Genomic DNA, 21,560 nt, shown 5'->3' on the forward strand with positions numbered 1-21,560 from the left:
ACCATCAAAACGTAAGAAATTAAAATCCGCATCACATGAGGCCGTCTGGGAACAAACCTTTGTCCAAAGCATGGCTCTTTTAAACATGTGGTCAGAGTCCCTCCTCCTGAAGCATGATGGCCGCTGAATCTCCGCCTCTGGTTGCTAGAGATTGGCTGACAGAAGAGCCCGCCTACTTCCTTCAGTCAATACTTGAAATCACAGCATCTGGTCTCTGCTTCCCGTGGTCCTCCACAGGCGGCCGGAACTTCCCAGCATGCATTCAGTAGATCATAAAGCTTTTATTCTCCACACGTGAACGGACACCTGAAGTGGTTCCCACAGCTACAATCAGTCCCAGAGATAGTTAATTTATGGCCCATGTCAGACCTACAACCAAATGGCCTTAGAAGATCAAAGAATCCCTTTCTTTCCCCTGACGGGATGAGCGTGGAGCTGCAGTCCTGAAACTTCTCACATATGCAATTTAAGGAAGCTTCTTCAAAGTTCAAAGGATGTTAAAGCACACACTTCAGCAAATGACTTATCTTCAATGTAATAAAATTTAAGACTGACAACCCTAATGAAATTACCAAAAATATAAATTCCTTCAGTCACTTATAATGGCAATAAATGCATCATTAGCATCTTAAAAACATCCTAATAACAATGCTTGTAAATGTGTTAACTAAGTAATTTAATAAACCTTATTAGACTTATTGTACTAATAAATGTCTTACTAACACCCTATAAATTCATTTATAATGCTTGTTAATGTGTTAACAAAGCTTGTTAAGGAATCTTAATATAAAGTGTTAGCGTTGCATTGTGACGGGAAATTTATTTGACAAAATCTGAGACCAAGAGCTAATAACTTGCACAACCTCATATGATACAATCATAGCAGACTGTTCATCTCATGATTTCACAGTAATTCTTTCTCATACTTATTTATTTATTCCTTTCATGAAGCATCATTGGCCAACTAATACTCTGTTTTCATCCTGTATTTGTAGAAACAGTTGTCATTTTTAGTGCATCTCTGAATCTATGAAATCATTGGAAAATAGAATATTATGTGAGCCTTCAAGATCTTACTGTAAAAAAAAAGTTTGCTGATTCTGTGAGTCACTTAACATACTCTTAACACTTAACATACCTCATACATCAAATTGACCCAGGAACATCATCTCTGTTCCTCACAAATGAACATAACAGGAGTGTTACAATGTATTTATTACAATTTATTTCTGACATAAGTCGCTGCGGATTATAAGTCGCACCCCTTGCCAAACTATGAAAAAAGGGCGACTTATAGTCCGGAAAAAACGGGTATGTAAAAAAATAAAAGTAAAAATAATTTAGGTGGTATTATATAGGACAGTGTTTTTCAACCAGTGTGCCGCGGCACACTAGTGTGCCGTGGGAGATGGTCAAGTGCGCCGTGGAGAAATTGCCCTCATTAACTGATCTAAAAACATTTTCCATCTCCAGGAAATCAGCTCTTTGTTCATCCAAACAGGCCCTGATAAAACACTGAGTAGTTAGGAATATAAAAGATCTTAAAATTACCTTTTCTTTGTGTTTATTTAATTCTATTAAAGAAATTTTGATAAGAATCACGGTACCGCGATTTACCTGCAGCTATGACAGTTTGCGGAAAAGTCCCGTCCCTTTAACTGTCTCCACCAATCATTCTTGAAGGCTTAATCACATGTCATCACTCTGACCAATCAGAAGTGCTTAAAGTCTTCACTTCCTTGTTCTTAATTCTGCTGATAAAGTCGCTCAGTTCTAACAAAAATACCAGCTAAAGCTCTTCTTTAGCGGTGTAGCTTTCCACAGAGTCCGGTGTCAGACCGTGAAACAAGTGGACAATACAATGAAGCTCAGAGACGCGAGTCTTTCTGCAAGTTTTCGGCAGTTTTCACACTCCATCTCCCATGATGCATTGGCTTAAAGAGCCAGTGTCCCAGCGCACAATGAGTTGTCCTTGCGAAACGCCTTGAAACCACAACAAACAAACAGTTTCTAAATTTTCTAATTTAACTGTCATTTCATCTCTTAGAAAAAACAGCCGTAACTTCCTGCTTTTCCGGCCACAATTATCACAAAAATGCACGTGAGATTGCGGGGTGGGGGGGGTGGGGGGGGGTGGGCTGTCGATCAAAACAGACCATGAATTTCTGTTTTTTTTTTTTTTTTTGGATGCTGGTGTGCCGCGGGATTTTTGTCAAGGTTAAAGTGTGCCGTGGCTCAAAAAAGGTTGAAAAACACTGATATAGGATGATAACGTGCAAGGAGAGATGTTTGGTTGAGGGGTTTGACAAAATAGGTATGTGAAGTATAACTTATCAGGTAAGTTTTTTGTTTTTTTGTTTCATTCTGAAGTGATAAAGAAAATTAATGAATGTGGTTGAAGCACATCTGTGTTCATGAGTATCTGTAGGAGCAATTGTTAGTCTAAAGCAGTGTTTTTCAACCAGTGTGCCGCGGCACTCTAGTGTGCCGTGGGAGATGGTCAAGTGGGCCGTGGGAAATTGCCCTCATTAACTGATCTAAAAACATTTACCATCTCCAGGATATCAGCTCTTTGTTCATCCAAACAGACCCTGATAAAACACTGACAAGTTAGGAATATGAAAGATCGTAAAATACTTTTTTCTTTGTGTTTATTTGATTAAGACATTTTGATAAGAATGACGGTACCGCAATTTAGCTGCATCTTAAACGCTGTTTTAGGAAAAGTCCCGCCCCTTTACCTGTCTCCACCAATCATTCTTGGAGTCTTAATCACATGTCATCAGTCTGACCAATCAGAAGTGGTTAAAGTCTTCACTTCCTTGTTTCGATTTAGCTCATAAGTCATTCAGTTCTAACAAAAATACCAGCTAAATACCAGCTTAAGCTCATCTCTAGCTGGTAAATAGCCAGAGGAGTAAATAACGAATACCAATTATATAAGAACGAAAAATTAAAAAATAGTGTCTTGGAAAACTTCAAAATGAACAACGGGATCACAGATTAAACCCTGGTCAAAGGCTGGTGCAGCTAATCCTAACAGTATGCCCAATCCCAGTGAGCTGGATGGCAACTCTGTGGAGAACTTTCTCAGTTCCAAAAGGGATTTCCTAACATAAAACCAAGACAACCACCTAGTTCCCAAGAAAAAGGAGTCTGAAGAACCAGCGATCAAGGTTCATTAATCGAAAGCACAAACTTACTCTAATGAAGAAAGGAAATAAACTTAATTTTATGAATAACTATCTGACCAAGAGGAATGTAGAAATTGCCAGAAAAGCCAGACATTCGAAGCACAAAAATCCAGAACACCTGGGTGAGAAACTGTAAAAATATACATCAAACTAAATGGACCACCGGAGCTGGCCACAGTCATGGTAATCAACCGCATGAAAGACTTCAAGAAGTGCTTGGTCACAGAAGACTGAGCAAAAAAAAGAAAGTTATTTAAAACATTGAATTGTGATTTTGAGAAAATTGCTATGGCGTCAGAGATCTTCCTTAATTCTAAAAAGTCAGCTGTGACCATGATTTGTAGCAGAGAGTTCTGACCTGCAGACAACTTGATCTCATCTTACTCAGTTATACTTGTAACATCTTCCAGAAGGACAGGGACCCTGTTAAACATGGTCTGCAAGTAGGGTTGTGCCGATGGACGATACCATCGTCCATCGTGATGGGTGACTGACATTCCGATGGAGAGACACCATCGTGATGCCACGCCCCCGCCACGCTGCGAGTAGACACCATAAGCCATGGTTACATGTGCAAAATATCTTGATCGGATTAGAATCCAACCATGTACATGGGCCCAGAAAAATGTTTTCAGAATATAACAAACGTTCACATGGGTCACACTTTCGGTCGGAATAAATCATTCGCTCATGCGCAGTAGGGTTTGAAAAACCGGAAGCAGACATCAGTTCCGCCGAGCGGCTGTATACATTGACATGTCAGCTCGGTAATATATGAGACAATTTTCTAAACGTGCTTTTATTAATGTTACGATTATTATGAAGCGCCTGTTCGCTCATCATTTTAATTTTAATCCGTGCGGTCAGTGCTTTTTCTGTTGAAGTACGTACCCTGATAGAAGCCAGGATTAGCAGTATGCTAAGACGGGCTAACAACATTAGCTTTGGGTGGTGCTGCAATCTGCATCCTGGCTGCACGTAAACATGTGGGAATAACATCAGTCTTTATTTAGTCGGGACACGACTGGAAACACAAATCCATGTGATTGTTTAAATGGTTTCTAAGGACTGAGCGACATTTCTGCTTTGAAGCTCACACCGCCCCAAACCGCTGTGTGTGTGTTGACGGTCCAAGCTCTGCTCCGAGACACACACTTTTAGACCCGGTTTTGAGTGCGGTAGCTCGTTCCTCTAGAGCTGCGCAACGGATCGCAGTCCTAAATCTCCCACACATACCGCTCATGTAACAAAGCACCCCCCCCCCCTTCCCCTCAAACACAAAGCTGTAAGTCCGCGCTCCGCCCGTCCACTTGACTAGTTAAGTGCGGGAGCGGACCACTTCTTTTCTATTTTGTTTGTTACTTTTTTTTGTTAAAGTCACTTCCCTCAGTTTATACTGGATCATCCCGGATGAGTCATTAGTTGGGAAATAAAATAAATAAAGTAAAATAACGGATAGCAATTATACAAGACCGAAAAATTAAAAATAGCCCCCCCCCCCACGACGATATCATCGTCCATCCCGATGGTTGATAGAAAACATCGTCAACAGCCAATTTAAGGGACATCGCCCAACCCTATCTGCAAGTATTACAATCTTGAGAACTTCAAAAAGTCAATTAAGCCAGATGAAAAAAAACGTACAGTTGAAACCAGAAGTCTTCATGCACCACACAAAAACACACATACGCTTTTTTTTTCTCACTGTCAGACATTTAATAAAAGTAAGTTTTTCCTCTTTTAGGTCAATTACAATTAATACAATTATTTCTATTTGCTAAATGTCTGGATAATGAGACTAAGGTTTATTTAGACATGTTTTTATTAATTGTATCAAAGTCAACATCAAAACTGTGTTTCTGAGTATTTGGAAATTGCGGTGAATCAAGAGCAGATGAAATACTGTTGTTTGAAAAAGCTTGTATGTGTTAGGTACAAACTACAATCAGTACAATCACAAGCTCCATTTTGATGTGTCCACTAGTATACAATAAATCCAATGTACATCTTTGTTTTTCTAGCCCCACCTCCCCCCTGGAAATGCTGACTGAGAAAGAATATTGCCACAGATTTTGCGGGGTGGATGTGAAAACGCAAATGCAATCCCCTCTTTGCATTTTCACTCTAATTATGCCCAGGGCCGGCCCTGGTCTTCTGGGGGCCCTAAGCGAAATTTAATTTGTGGGCCCTCCAACTGATCAGGAGCACCAAAAAAACGCAACTGTTGTTGTAATATAAATGAGATCTCTCTATTAATACATTTGTGAATTATTGTTGCTGCCGAAGAATTGAATACAGTAAATTGCCTGCATGTTGGATGGACATTTAGTGGTGCACAACAAATTTTAAATGCAAAGAAATAAATATGAATGACAAATATATATATATATATATATATATATATATATATATATATATATATATATATATATATATATATATATATATATATATATATATATATATATATATATTTTTTTTTAATGTAACATTAGGCACTCAACAAATGAAATTCACAAAACTCCAACTTATTATAAACAGCAACTTAATACCAAATTTTATAACGATAAAACAATCCAACATAAAGGACACAACAGCTCAATGAGGGGGATTTTGGAAAGTCAGAGTCTTTCTAAGTCTGAAAGGACCTCTTTGCACCAAATCCATTCTTATGTATCTCAACTACTACAACTACTATTCTACAACTCCGTCGTAGAATACTACTAGTTTAGTGGCTCATTTAAATCTGTGTGCAGGTTTTTCACAAATTCATGATCTTTTTATATATTTATGAGAGATTTATTGTTTGATTGTATATTTGTATGAGGTCATATTTATTAATTAAATTATGAACAACTTGGGACTCCATACTCCTCAGCTGCTGTTTATGAACATAAGGGGTTATGCAGACACAGTTTTTTTATTACTTTACATGCTATAAAATTACCTGAGATGACATAATCCTGGATGACAAGAACATCTTGGGATGTGGACGCTGCACCACCTCCAATACTTTTGGAGAGCAGAAGAAACTGTCGGCTGAGACGGAACTGTGCAAAATATCATCATTATGTAAAACCAAAACTGCAAAATACAAATAAGAAAAAAATGTACCCATTTATAAATAATAAATGTGAACAATAATTTGAGTATAAATGGAAATATAAGCATTTATACACGTCTTTATCTATTATTTTGTACGTTCATGATTTTAAAATTAGTACATTTATTTTGTTTATCATCTATAAATGACAACCTTTATTTCCTATGTATTTAGCAGTTTTGACTCTCCATATTTCATGCTAATGCAAGATTTTAAGACACATTCAATGTTGAAAAGTCAAACTACCTGACCTGCTATAATAAACAGCAGTTTTTTCAATGACATAAACCGGAAAATGCAGAATGCACTAAATATGTGTTAGCAAAACAATTAACCAATACGATAACGTGAGTTATTTAAACATCTATCAGCCATCATACCATTATCATTATTTACTTTTCTCTGCTCTCAGCAGTTTAGAAGGCCATGTCCGACCTCATCTTAGAAACTTGGGTATCAGAATTATTTTCGAGTTTTCCATTGGAAATTACGACAAACGGGGTCGTTTTATGTACAATCTTTACCTCAGATCGATTAGTATTTACGTAAATTGCGCAGCTGCATAGAAATACTGGATAATGTAAAAAAGACGGCCCCAACATCATCCAAACTTATCTTGTGATTGATGTTGAAGTTCTTCATCTTTTTTCAGCTCCTAATGATGGATAAAGTATCTTTGGCATGAAGTTCTCTTGTTGTCGCTTTGATCAGTGTGACAAAATGTGCTCGTTTTTTTCTTTTTCCCAACTTTATTGAAATACAATGCGCTCGTAACTGTACAGTGTGCCAGGATCAGATGCAATGATGTTGACCAATCGTTGCTAAGAGGGGCGTAACGTCCTTTTTTGGGTTGCCAAATTGGTTCAAGTGTGTTAAAGGGGGGGGGGGGGTGTCACAAAAGTGCAGGCAACTTTCTTTTGCACAACATTCAGAGCGCACGTTGGTACGGAAATTCTATGAAATGGGTTGCCAGATTTGGGTTTAAGTATATAATGAAAAAGCATTTTGAAGTATTGCTTTTCATTTTAATTTTATGTCATTTGATGCAGTTACATTTTGAAAATTAAAAAGCATTTCTGTGAATCAATTTTAATTTTCAAATTAGACATTTCTAAATGAATTTTGCTAGACATTTACTAGAGAACTTTGTGAAAATGAAATGTCAAATACCATTTTCATTTTATTTAAGTGACAGAATTGTCATGGTGCCTCTGGCAGACTCCTCCCCCTCCAGCACTGTTTCACTCTTCTCCTGATTGCCTCCAGCTGCTGTCACTCTCCTCATCATCACTTCTGCTCTTAAGGAGCTCCAGCGCCTCAAGCCGACGCCAGATCGTTAACCCTTACGGTGACTCGCCTGGTCTTGCTATGCTCTATCTTGTTTTGCTCACGTACCCAACCTAATTCCTATTCTCCTGCCTCAGGAAACCACGTTACGAGTGACACCAGTGTGGGTCATCAGTTAAGCCGTTCCAGTGAACCGGAAGACTCTTCGCCGTACGCTGACCGCGTTAACACCTCCAGCCACGCCACAACACAAGCCATCTTCACATTCGGACCTCGCCGGGACCAAACCTCAGCCTCACACGGAGAATCAATAAACTATTACTCATCTGCCACTTACCTGTCTTACTCTGGGTTTCAGCATCTGGGTTCGCTTAGCCTGAAGAATCATGACAGAACGATCTGGCCAGACTCCGGACCCAGCTGACCCAGAAGGACTCCGTGTCGCCGTGAATCTGCAAGGCATCGCTCTGGGTCGTCAAGCCGACGCGTTGTCCCAAATTGCATCCGCCCAACAAGAGCTGTTTCGACGTCTAGACGGTTTGACACAAACTTTAACGGATCTAACTGGTCAAATGTCTACACCTTCACCCACAGCTACGCTCCCGCCTGCCAGCAACGCTTCCACTTCCGCTTCCGCTATGACCCCGGAAAACTTCCGCCTACAACCTGAGCCGTTCCTGGGTAATGTCGAAGCATGCGGCGGTTTCCTCCTACAGTGCCACCTACTGTTCCAGCAAGCCCCGGGGTACTATCAGTCAGATCATAGTAAAATTACATTAATTATAAACTCCCTACGCAATAAAGCTCTACAATGGGCTCAAGCATTCCTGGCTGTAAATCCTATCACCCACCTATCTTTCGACCATTTCATCAGGGAGTTCCGACTGGTATTCGATCAACCTAAAAAACAAGAGGAGGCTACCCGCAGGCTTTTAGCCCTTAAGCAGCGAAATCGATCGGTTAGTGACCATGTTATCGATTTCAGGATCCTGGCTGTAGAAGCAGGATGGTCAGATCCAGCGTTACGGGGAGTTTTCTACCAATCGTTGAATGAATCCATCAAAGATCACCTATGTACGCAGCCCGAAACTCACTCTTTCGAGGAGCTCGTCACCGCGGCTCTCCGTTCTGACACCCGTTTACGAGAAAGACAACATGAAAGGCCCACTCAACCTCGTAAAAGCCCAGGTATGACTCACCACTCTCCGCTAACCCCCCCATCTGCCACACTTCTTAGTGCTTCTGAAGAGCCCATGCAAATCGGCCATTCTAAGCTGTCTGCAGAAGAACGACAAAGACGGCGAGATGAGGGGGCCTGTTTCTACTGCGGACAGCAGGGACACCAAGTAAACCAGTGCACTGTTCGTTTAAACTCCAGAACCCCCCGCTAGAAGACAGGCCGCGGGGGGGTGTATCCATTACTACACATAAAGACTTTCTTTTTGTTCCTGTCAAGCTCTGCCATTCGTCTAAGATCACCGACCTTCATGCTTTAATTGATTCTGGGGCTGAACACAGCCTAATCGACCATAGTTTGGTTTCACGTCTCTCGTTACCCACTGAAAGACTCGAAACCCCTATTAAAGCAGCCGGCTTAGGAGGACAACATCTCTCCTTAATTACTCACCACACTAAGCCTGTACTGCTTATCACCTCTGGAAATCATAGGGAGTTTACCCAGTTTTTCGTCACCCACACCCCTCAGAATCCCGTCGTGCTAGGTTACTCGTGGCTTCAACGTCATAATCCACAGTGTGATTGGGTTCATCACCGCATCTCTAATTGGAGTGAGTTTTGTCTAGCTAACTGTCTTCGGTCTGCTGTTCCTTCTATTTCAGCCCCCTCTCCTCCTAGTCCAGAGGAGATTGATCTCTCTAACGTACCTGACTGTTATCATGACTTAAGAGCCGTGTTCAGTAAATCCAAAGCCAGTTCTCTACCACCCCACAGACCATACGATTGCGCCATAAATTTGCTAGATGGAGCCACTCTTCCCAAGGGGAGATTATTTAATCTTTCTGGTCCTGAGAAAGCAGCTATGGAGAAGTACATCCATGAGGCACTTTCCTTGGGACACATCCGTCCATCGTCATCTCCCGTTGGTGCAGGGTTCTTCTTCGTAGAGAAGAAGGACAAGACCCTCAGGCCTTGTATTGACTACCGCGAGCTGAACCAAATCACTATTAAGGACAAATATTCTCTCCCTCTTATTAGCTCAGTCTTTGATTCCATACAGGAAGCTCGTATATTTTCCAAACTTGACCTCCGTAATGCCTACCACCTCGTTCGGGTCAAGGAGGGAGATGAATGGAAAACTGCCTTTAACACACCCTTAGGGCATTACGAGTATTTGGGCATGCCCTTCGGCCTGACCAATGCTCCTGCAGTTTTTCAGCGGTTGGTGAACGACGTTCTCAGAGATTTCATAAATAGATTTGTCTTTGTATATCTCGATGATATTCTAATTTACTCCAAAGATCCCACTCAACACATGAATCAGGTTCGGCTCGTGCTCCAGAGGTTGTCTGAAAATTACCTATTTGTGAAGGCAGAGAAATGTCAGTTTCACTCCTCCGTCATCCCATTCCTGGGTTACATTTTTGAGGCAGGCAGTATCCGGCCTGATCCTGCCAAAATTGAAGCTGTCTCCCAGTGGGATCCCCCTACATCTCGTAAAAAGTTGCAGCAGTTTCTCGGGTTTGCTAACTTCTACCGACGATTCATCAGGAACTACAGTGCTATCGCCGCGCCCCTCACACAACTCACATCCACCAGCAGACCTTTCCAGTGGAACCAAGCAGCCCAAAAGGCTTTCGACACTCTTAAAGGACTCTTCGTTTCAGCCCCCATCCTTATCCAACCCGATCCTACCAGACAATTCATCGTCGAGGTAGACGCTTCTGACTCTGGGGTAGGAGCTGTTCTATCCCAACGAGAAGAGAAGTCCGGCAAATTAAAACCTTGTGCCTTCTTCTCTAAGAAACTCTCCCCCGCGGAGCGGAACTATGATGTTGGGAATCGGGAACTTCTCGCAATTAAACTGGCTTTAGAGGAGTGGCGTCATTGGCTGGAGGGAGCGGTCCAACCATTCATCGTATGGACGGACCACAAAAACCTCTCGTACTTACGCTCGGCAAAAAGACTAAACTCCCGCCAAGCCCGCTGGTGCCTGTTTTTTGATCGCTTCAATTTCTCTATCACCTACAGACCAGGCAGTCGTAATGTCAAGCCGGATGCCCTCTCCCGGAAATATTGCTCCTCGGATGAACTGGACAGCACTCCCGCCAACATCATCCCGCAATCCTACATCATTGGAAGTCTCACTTGGGACATTGAAACCAAAGTTCTTCAGGCCCAAGGTGAGGAACCGGACCACCCCAATCCTCCTAATGGTACGCTCTATGTTCCTCAATCCCTCAGATCGGACACAATTACCTGGGCTCACTCGTCCCGCATCGCCTGCCATGGGGGTGTCGCCAGAACCCTCAACCTCCTCCGCAGACGGTTTTTCTGGCCTTCTATGGGTAAGGATGTCAGGGGGTACGTTGCCGCCTGTCCCACGTGTGCACGCTCCAAATCCTCTAATAATCCACCATCTGGACTACTGCACCCATTGCCTACTCCCAGTCGACCATGGTCACACATAGCTGTGGATTTTGTTACCGGTCTTCCCCCCTCCCAAGGCAACTCAGTAATCTTCACTGTCATTGACCGTTTCTCCAAGTTTGTTCACTTTATTCCACTTCCTCAGTTGCCCACAGCCACAGAGACAGCTGAAATTCTGGTCCAGCAAGTTTTCCGACACCATGGCATCCCCACTGATATCGTCTCTGATCGGGGTCCCCAGTTCGTTTCACAAGTATGGAAAGCGTTCTGCTCGGCGCTGGGCGCCTCTGTTAGCCTCACCTCCGGATACCATCCCCAATCAAATGGGCAGGCTGAGAGAGCTAATCAGGAGCTGGAAACCTCCCTTCGCTGTCTGGCCGCTCAGAATTCCATGGACTGGTCGAAATATCTGGTATGGGCCGAATACGCACATAACTCTCACCCGTCCTCTGCCACAGGATTGTCCCCGTTTGAGGCCGCCCTCGGGTACCCACCGCCACTGTTTCCCTCGCAGGAGCTGGACTTGGCAGTGCCCTCGGTTCAGGACCATCTTCGGCGGTGCCAAGACATCTGGCACCAAACCAGGGCTGCTCTCCTCCGCACCAAGGAGAGCAACTGCCGTTCTGCTAACCGCCACAGGGTGGTGGGGCCCACATACCTGCCTGGTCAACGGGTTTGGTTGTCCTCACGTAACATACCCATCCACGCCACGTCACGTAAGCTTGCTCCCCGTTACATCGGTCCTTACACTATTGAGAAGGTCATCAATCCCTCCTGTGTCCGCCTCCGGCTGCCCGCTGCTCTCAAGATCCACCCGTCCTTCCATATTTCCCAGATCAAACCTGTTCAGGACAGCGCGCTTTGCCCCCCTTCCGCATCCCCTCCACCCGCCCGGCTCATTGACAATGCTCCTGCCTACACCGTCAGCCGCATCCTGGACGTCCGTCGCCGGGGTCGTGGCCACCAATTCCTGGTGGATTGGGAGGGTTACGGTCCGGAGGAACGTTCCTGGGTCTCTCGCTCCCTTATCCTGGACCCTTCCCTCATCAGGGATTTCTATCGTGCCCACCCGGATCGGCGCCCTGGCCCGCCTGGAGGCGGTCGTTGAGGGGGGGGTACTGTCATGGTGCCTCTGGCAGACTCCTCCCCCTCCAGCACTGTTTCACTCTTCTCCTGATTGCCTCCAGCTGCTGTCACTCTCCTCATCATCACTTCTGCTCTTAAGGAGCTCCAGCGCCTCAAGCCGACGCCAGATCGTTAACCCTTACGGTGACTCGCCTGGTCTTGCTATGCTCTATCTTGTTTTGCTCACGTACCCAACCTAATTCCTATTCTCCTGCCTCAGGAAACCACGTTACGAGTGACACCAGTGTGGGTCATCAGTTAAGCCGTTCCAGTGAACCGGAAGACTCTTCGCCGTACGCTGACCGCGTTAACACCTCCAGCCACGCCACAACACAAGCCATCTTCACATTCGGACCTCGCCGGGACCAAACCTCAGCCTCACACGGAGAATCAATAAACTATTACTCATCTGCCACTTACCTGTCTTACTCTGGGTTTCAGCATCTGGGTTCGCTTAGCCTGAAGAATCATGACAAGAATAAGCAGTGTTGAAGAAGAACATGAAAAGCATTTTGGTGGATTGCTTTTTCATTTTAATTTTGAGTCAAAAATGCAGCTTCATTTTGAAAATGAAAAAGCATTTCTGGTTTTGACTTTTCTTTTGAATTCTGTAACAGAAATGCTTCCCTAGAATCTGGATCAAAACTGTATGTCTGGATAGCTTCGATATGGCTCTCCATTTTTGTTGAACCATTAATATTACGTTGGGGTAGGGCTGCACGATATGAGGAAAACTTGCGATATGCGATATTAGAGATTAATATTGCGATAACGATATAATTTGCGGTATATAAACAAATAGAACAATAACCAAAAACATCATTCCCATTTCATTGCAACAGTTTAAAAATTATACTAGGTGACAATTATCTAACATAATAGGTCTCCATCTGATTGGTAAACAATGGGAAGGCGTCCATCTGATTGGTCAAAGCATAAAGGGATTTATGTGATGCGTTAAATGCTTCAAGCTGCCATAAGATTGTTTAACACATTTTGGGTTTACGATTTATTGCGATATTCACCGTCTTTTGCGATATGCATATTGCAGAGCTGGATATTGCGATAACGATAAATTTGCGGTATATTGTGCAGGCCTACGTTGGGGTTTTGAAGGGCTGTAAGCCAATGGGAAACAAAGGGATCATGTGAAATGAACAATGGCTTAGTCCCCACCCAGAAACTATGTCCTAAAAAACAATAAAGGTTATTTTTTAATTTATTTTCCCCCTAAAAATGGCATAATCATAATTAAATGACTACTGGGAACACTTTTACAATAGATAGACGTGATTGGAGTTGGACTTTTTGGATTTGATAAATGACGTGGAGAAAAACAATGTAAAAATAAAATAGTTATGTCAGGAATAATAGAGGTGAGATTATATGTATTCACTTCCTCCCCTCTTTTGTGAATACATAAACTCTTTTTGACAAACTTCACATGTAATAGATTCAATGTAGTGTTTGCAAGATCTTTGCAAACACTTCAAAAATCTGCCAAAAAACATTTCCCCCATAGTTATGCATTCCAAAAACCTTTTTTTTTTCTGTTAATCAGCAGAAGAAGAAATACCAGCCTTGGTCATTCGACAGATTATGGAACCTGTTTTTATTTTACTTCACAGCTTACCTTATTATAAAAATAAATAATAAAAATAAATTATTACATCAATGATTGAAAATGGTTAAATTGGTTGATTTATAATATTACTTCACTTGTTCCAAAAATTTATAAATTGATTCATGATTTTTCCTGATGTACGGGGCCCGTGTCCTGACATTAAGATATTAAAATATCTTGTTCCCACAGATTAATATCTTGTTCCCTCAGATTAATATCTCGTTCGCACGAAATACTATTCCGTTCCCACAAGATACCGTTGAGTTCCCACAAGATAGTATTGCGTTCCCTCAAAATACTATTCCGTTCCCTCGAAATGATTAACTCGTGCGAACGCAATAATTATTTAGTTCGAACGCAAAAAAGCACAAAAGCATCCATCGCATTCACGTCATGCTTTGCGCCCAATCATTGGTCTTGTTGTTACACCTTGGTTACAGGGACACAGTGATTGGCCAATGATTGGCCGCAAAGGATGTTGGGAAACGTGACGTAATGCTATTGTTGTTATGCTACGTGCTAAAGGTAAGTGCATGAGGCGAAGCAGCCAGCTTAATATGATGTTTTTCAGATTTTCATCGAGAAAATAACAGATCGACCATTCTTGCTTTTATTTATACCCCTATTGAATGCTCACAGAGACACGGAAGTAGCGGCAGGAAGCGGCTTTTGCAGCAAGATGACTGAGGGCATACCAGATCATGTGAATGAACGTGAATACGATGGATGCTTTTGTGCTTTTTAAAATAAATAAATCTGTTCTCTAAACATCTTCCGTTGTCATGGTTTGAGTTTGTTGTGTCTTGGTTTTTGCTTTAGTTCTTGTTCTGTCTTGTTTGGTTCTGTTTCCTGTTTTATTTTGAAAGGTTTCCTGTCTTGTCATGTTTTTTGAGTTTTACTTCCTTTGTCCCAATCTGTCCTGATCAGGTTCTTGTCTCCCCTGCCTGTATTTAAGTCTCGTCTCTCCCTTCCTCTTGGGCTGGTCCATTAGCTTTTGTCATGGTGTTCACGTCTTCATGTCTTAGCGTCCTCGTTCCATGTCCCTCGCCAAGCCACAGTGAGTTTTTGTTTTGTTTTAGTATTCCTGCTCTGCAGCGCCTTTTGTTTTTATTAAACCCTTTAGTCCTTAACCCGTTGGCCTCCCGTCTCTGCATTTGGGTCCTACCGGCTCTCGAGCCCCCCCCCCACCGTGACATCCGTATCTTCAATGCAATGTAATGAGACACACACAGACAAAAAATGTGAAGGTATCTGCTGTAAATCTATGACGTAAATTAATAACAGGATAAATGATCGGCTAGTCAGTTAGCATGTAGCCTAATAGCCTTCGAATGTTAAGCGACTGACTGCTAAAGTTAATAAAAGACAAGTCCTGAATATTATTATTCCTATTGGACCCTAAACTACAATATCAGCTGTCTGTCTGTTAACCGACCAGCCAGTTGCCCAAATGCCGGCATACATCAGAGAGCTCTGCGGCGGAGCTAGTAGTAGCCTAGCAGGAGCTATCGTATGACAAAGCAGCCTAGTTATCATAAATCTTTTGATATTTTTCTTATATTCATTGAGACAGTAATAAAGTGATCATTTTTGTTTTTCATGTTCCTTTTTTGAACGAATGTGGGTCACAGAGACACGGAAGTTACCGCTGAAAGTGATATGGTGCCGCTGTCAGACTCCTCCCCCTCTCCCCTCCACTTGGCTGCTTCTCCATCCCAGCTGCTGCCACTTACTTCATCACCTCTTCTGCCTTCATAAGGAGCCTCTGGATCACCAGTCTTCGCCAGTCCGTTGCCCCTGATGGTGCATAGTTGGCCCTCTCGTCTCGTTCATGGTGTTCTGTCTCGTTAAGCCCTTGGCTAATTTCTGTCTCTGCTCATCTCCAGGAATCCTTTGTCACAAGTGGTCGCCTGCATCAACTTCTGTCTGGAACCTTCCCTCCGTTCGCTCCCGCTGGTCCCACCTCGAGCCTCTGCCGTCTTCTGCCATCTCTCGGACCCCCTCCGACGTCAACTCCTTCCGACTGTCTGCAGAAAGATCCAACAGTGACGCCACTCGAGTTCGATCTTCACTCTCTGGGAACCCTAGATCCTGCCCACGGCTTTCTGTCTGTTCTCTATTAAAACCTCTTACCTGCCACGCTCGTCCTCCTCTGTGTTTCTTCCGGGTTCCAGCGTCTGGGTCGACAAGTGTTCTGTAGCCATGACAGAAAGCAGCTTTTGCCGGCGTACAGAGAGCATATCCGGGTGAATGATTTATGACGTGAATAATTATTGCCTTCGAACGGATTAATTATTGCTTTCGAACGAAATAATTATTGTGTTCGCACGAGTTAATCATTTCGAGGGAACGGAATAGTATTATGAGGGAACGCAATAGTATCTTGTGGGAACGGAATAGTATTTCGTGCGAACGAGATATTAATATGTGGGAACAAGATATTTTAATATCTTAATGTCAGGACACGGGCTCCGTACTGATGTAACATAATTTTGCACGTATTTTAACTTTTGATACTTGATCAAATTTTGCTAAGAAAATATTTGAAACAGTGTTATGTCTATTTTACTGATTATTGTATTATTTATATTAATCATATGCATGACTTTTATAAGTAACATAATCTGCATATATTTTGGATAAATTATCTGCATTTGTTTGCCATGTGGATTTTGATAAGTTATTTTTTTACATAATAATTTAAGTTAATCATCTTCGTCATGTGTGTAGCCTGGTGAATTCAAGCCTGCATAGGACATAAAACTGTCTTTGGGTTCTTTATTCCAAAACAAAAATGTAACTCAGGATTTCACATTTAAAAAAATGGTAATCAGGAAGATAAAAAATAAAACAAAATGTGAATCTATTATGCCATCTAGATGCTTCTTTTAGCCAGTTACTTTCCGATCTTCCAAAATCACGAAAGAAAACAAGTGTAAACAAAACAAAAACAGAGAAAATCATCAAATTTAAGAAAAAGAGTACACAAGAATAACTACAGCAGGTGCTCTTTGGCCTGAACTGTAACAGAGATGACGTCGAAGTTGAACACCAGCCACATTAACTCAGTCGAGCACTGCTATAAAACACACGTTAAATGCAGCGACAGTTGTACAAATCAAATTACTAATTTCATCAAATATATTAAAACTGAATATTATTTACAACAATTACATTCAACACACTTCTTTTTTTAGCTTTTTATGTTTGTTAACCCTCTTGACGTCTGTCAACGGCTCTTCACGTCAGGTTTCAATCCGCAGATCAAAATAACTGTCAAATAAGGGTCCGACCATTTTTCCTTCTTCAGAGTACACTCTTTCCTTGTTGAACTGGTCCTTGAAAATGCAAGAAGCGCCACCTAGTGGCATAACCTTGTACCTACATTTTTGTCCACTTGGCTACATGTGCTTAATTGATATTTCAGGTTTCTTAATTCTGTCTGATAAAAGCTAGGAACCAGATAATGATAAATCATGTAATAAAATTGTTACGGTAGAATAGGGGTGGGATTATATAAGTTTGCCTCCTCCCACTCCTGTTCAAGCAATATTTATTAATATGTCTAATTATCCTAAGATTGATTCATCATTGTATGAATGTATAACTGATGATTGTATTGTTTTAGTGTATTGTACTTATTTAGTTGCTTGAAATAAACCATTTCAAATCAAATCAAATAAAAAAATGTAATTTACTGTATGTATAACTACAAACATGTCTTCTTTTGATTAGGAGTACATTTAAATGTATATTCATTTACTTTTGATTTTCATCAAAAGTAAATGATCCAAATTTTGTTATATTTTTTTCAACTATATATCTAAATATTTTTGATCACTGTAACCTGCTTTATATTCTTCCATCTCTATTTCTCTGCCTTGCAGATGGGTACAGATACACCTGTTCCTCCTTCAGTTGAGACAAACTGTCTCACAAGTCCCCATACATCTTTTGTTTGACCTTTTCCACCTCTGTAGTCTGCTGTTGTTTGTCCTCTCAGTGTTAAGTTCTTAGCTGCACTTTCTGTGGTTAAACTCTGACAATGTTCCAAAATGTAGCTGTATGACTTTTTTTGTTTTAAAAAAAAATCCTGACAGTCCTCTATTTAAGTCTTACTGGCTTTCTTTAGCTGTCCACATCAGATCCAAACTCTTGACAGTTATTTACAGAGTGGTGGACTCCACCAGCTTCTCTGCACCTCTGTACCCCTACACACATCACGCTCCGCAAATGAGCCACGCCTGGTTGTTCCTGCACAACATGGCAAAAGGTCTGAAGCTCAGCTTTTTAGCTCTATTTACACAGAGATGGACTGATTACACACAGCAGCTTCATTTACAATCTTTAAGAAACGACTTTTACAAGAAAAAAGAACAAAATGGCCAAGAAAACGGTCCATAAATGAAAGAGGTTATCGTGTAAATGTTTGAGTTCATTTAGATGAGAAACATTTTATGGAACAACAGTTTGGTTCTTCTTTATAGGAGCTGCTCTTTCTTTTCCATGTGACTGTTTGTGTTAATTATGTTAGAGCAGCTGTTATGAAACAAAGCTGTGGAAAAATATGAATAAATGCTGTGATTATAAAATTGCATACTTTGATGTTTTATGTCGGAAAGGAAGTAAGGTCATATTATCTAATGTTTCAGATGTTTTTTTCCTCCTGAATCTTTGTTCCTGCAGACCTCTCAGAGAAAAACATCTGTAAGGAGGAGACTGATGATGAGCAGCTTCTCTGGAAACGGGAGAGGAGCTCCAGCCTGGATGAAGAGAAACCAGAGCTTCCACTGATCAAAGAGGAGTGGGAGGAGGTCTGCATCGGTGAGGAAGGAGAGGAGCTGGAACTGAAGCAGGAAAATTATGATTTCATGGTCACTGAGGATGATCAGGAAAACATGGACTCCAAACCAGAACCAAGTGAGAACCCAGTTCTGGAAGCAAACAGCCAGTTCAGAAACAGTGATGCTGTGACTGTCCAGCTGGACTCTCCTTCAGATTCTCATGTGAAGGAGAGTCCAGCTGTCTTATGTCAGTCATATTCCTATGACACATGTGGAAACATTTTACCTCAACATAGTGATTCAATACACACGTCTGAAAGGCCTTATTCTTGTAAAGTTTGTGAAAAAAGTTTTACTCAGAATTCTTCCTTAAATGTTCACATGAGAACTCACACAGGTGAGAAGCTCTTTTCGTGTGAAATTTGTAAGAAGGTTCTCGTCTCCTTGAGAAATTTGACCTATCATATGAGAACTCACACAGGTGAAAGTCCTTTCACTTGTGAAGTTTGTGGAAAAATTTACACTAAAGGCAGTGACTTGAAAATCCACATGAGAATTCACACTGGTGAAAGGCCTTTTACTTGTAAACTATGTCAGAAGGGTTTCATGGAAAGCAGTCCCTTAAAGGCTCACATGAGGACTCACACGCGTGAGAGGCCTTTCACTTGTGAAGTATGTGGAAAAAGTTTCACTAGAGGTAGTGACTTGAAAATCCACATGAGAATTCACACAGGAGAAAGGCCTTTTTCCTGTGGGATTTGTAACAAAGGTTTCATCAATTCAGGTGGATTGACCTGTCATATGAGAACTCACACAGGTGAAAGGCCTTATTCTTGTGAAGTATGTGGAAAACGTTTCACTACAGGTAGTGACTTAAAAACCCACATAAGAACTCACACAGCTGAGAAGCTTTTTTCGTGTGATATTTGTAAGAAACGTTTTGTCTCCTTAAGAAATTTGACTTGTCATATGAGAATTCACACGGGTGAAAGGCCTTATTCTTGTAAGGTTTGTCAAAAATGTTTTACTCAACATTCTTGCTTAAATGTTCACATGAAAATTCACACAGGTGAGAGGCCTTATTCTTGTAAACTATGTCAAAAGGGTTTCATGCAAAGTAGAGACTTAAAGGTCCACATGAGGACTCACACAGGTGAAAAGCCTTATTCTTGTAAAGTCTGTAAAAAATGTTTTACTCAACATTCTTGCTTAAATGTTCACATGAGAATTCACACAGGTGAGAGGCCTTATTCCTGTGACATTTGTAGGAAAACCTTCATACATGCAAATAGTTTGACCTTACACATGAGAAATCACACATGTTAAAGACCTTTTACTTGTAAACTATGTCAGAAGGGTTTCATGCAAAGCAGTCCCTTAAAGGCCCACATGAGGACTCACACATGCGAAAGTATGTGAAAAAAAACTTTTCTCAAAGTACTAAATTAAAAGCCCACATAAGAACTTACATATCTCCATGTGAAATTTGTAAGTTTTTCGTCTCCTTGAGAAATTTGACCTATCATGAAAACTCACACAGGTTAAAGCCTTTATTCTTGTAAAGTTTGTCAAGAATTTTATACGCGAAGTAGTTCATTATGTGCCCACATGAAAACCCACACAGTTGTAAAACGCCACATGTAGTAAACCAAAACACTTCAAATCCTCTTCACCTTAATCCACCTGTGTCATGGTAGGAATAACATGTCAATGTAAGGGTGGGGTCATCTGGACCCCATAAGATAGCACAAGAGTTAGCTGACTACATGAACACCCAAACTGGTAAAAGGTGTCATTTGTTTTTGCTTTCTCTTCCTTAACTGCCTATAATAGAACACATGATGAAATCGCACCATTGGAAAGATTTTATGTTGTAAATTATGTAAAATATTTGATCAAACTCATGTTTTTTACCATGAATGCAACAGTTCACACATCCAAGAACCCATATTTTTATTTAAAAGAATAGTTTTCCTGGATATTCAGACTATTCTGAATAAAGCAAAAATATTAAAATGGCACCATGTTTTTGTCAAATAAATTAAAAATATTTCAATGCAGTAGATACTAGGAATGTAACGGTACGCTAAAATCTCATTTCGGTTCGGTTCAGTATTTCATAGGGCTCGGTTCGGAACATTTTCTGTTTGTTTGTTTTTTTGTGACAAAAAAGTAAAAAAAAAATTACTTGCAAAATGCATTTATTGGTTTTATATAACAATGAATAAAGTGGGAGCCGGTTTAGCTCGTGCTGGTTTGCGGTGCCTTCCGTCCGTGAAACCTGGGTTCGACTCCGGGCTGCTCCCTGTTTCCTTCTCTGCTTCTGTGCCGGTCCCAAGTCCGGTTGCTTTGAGAGGGTTGCATCAGGAAGGGCATCCGGCATAAAACATTGCCAAATAAACCATGCGACTCGTTGCTGAAAGGGAATGGGAAAAGCTGAAAGAGAAACAACATATAACAATGAATAAAGTAAACCTATGTAGGTGATCTGCTAGATAAAATAATACAACTATTAGCTGCCAGGAACCAAAAACTTTGGATAATTAACACTGGCCTGAAAAACAAGTAATTTTTTTTTTAACTTGCACACTTTTTTTCTTGTAGACCTGATTTTTACAGTCGTGTGATGTCATTAAAGTGTGTTTTATCTGTTGAAATAACAGATAAAAGTAAACTGATAGTGGTGGCGCAGATTTTTTTTTGCTCTAAGATTTTCTCTCTCTCCAAGCACCGCTACTACTGCGCGCCCCTCTAGCATCGCATCGCGCCCGAGAAGTACTGGTCTAATGAAAAAAAGATTTTATAATTAAAGATTTGTCTGCAAGCCAGATGTGACC

The 21,560-nt window shown here is 41.3% G+C and overlaps 2 protein-coding genes and 1 long non-coding RNA gene across 18 annotated transcripts in view; 2 read left to right on the forward strand and 1 right to left on the reverse strand.

Annotated features, from left to right (window-relative positions):
• The window catches only part of LOC111949115 (zinc finger protein 2-like), a 39,786-nt gene extending 18,870 nt beyond the window's left edge, over nucleotides 1-20,916 (forward strand). For 3 of the 4 annotated variants that reach the window (XM_023965665.1, XM_023965664.1, XM_023965662.1), the window contains one exon: nucleotides 18,626-20,916. In XM_023965665.1, coding sequence (XP_023821433.1) covers nucleotides 18,626-20,049 — 1,424 coding nt within the window. In that variant the 3' untranslated portion in view covers nucleotides 20,050-20,916. The remainder of the gene's footprint in view (nucleotides 1-18,625) is intronic. The other variant, XM_023965663.1, reaches the window with a different exon arrangement.
• LOC110013423 (zinc finger protein 271) overlaps nucleotides 1-21,560 on the reverse strand; it is a 253,782-nt gene that overhangs the window by 200,743 nt on the left and 31,479 nt on the right. The gene's annotated exons all lie outside the window — the stretch shown is intronic.
• On the forward strand, nucleotides 14,795-16,078 carry LOC111949131. Its single transcript, XR_002875181.1, has 3 exons — nucleotides 14,795-14,996; nucleotides 15,571-15,742; nucleotides 15,826-16,078. It is a non-coding gene; the product is annotated as an uncharacterized LOC111949131 (long non-coding RNA).

The sequence above is a fragment of the Oryzias latipes genome, chromosome 17 (assembly GCF_002234675.1).
Source record: "Oryzias latipes chromosome 17, ASM223467v1".
Classification (NCBI taxonomy): domain Eukaryota; kingdom Metazoa; phylum Chordata; class Actinopteri; order Beloniformes; family Adrianichthyidae; genus Oryzias; species Oryzias latipes.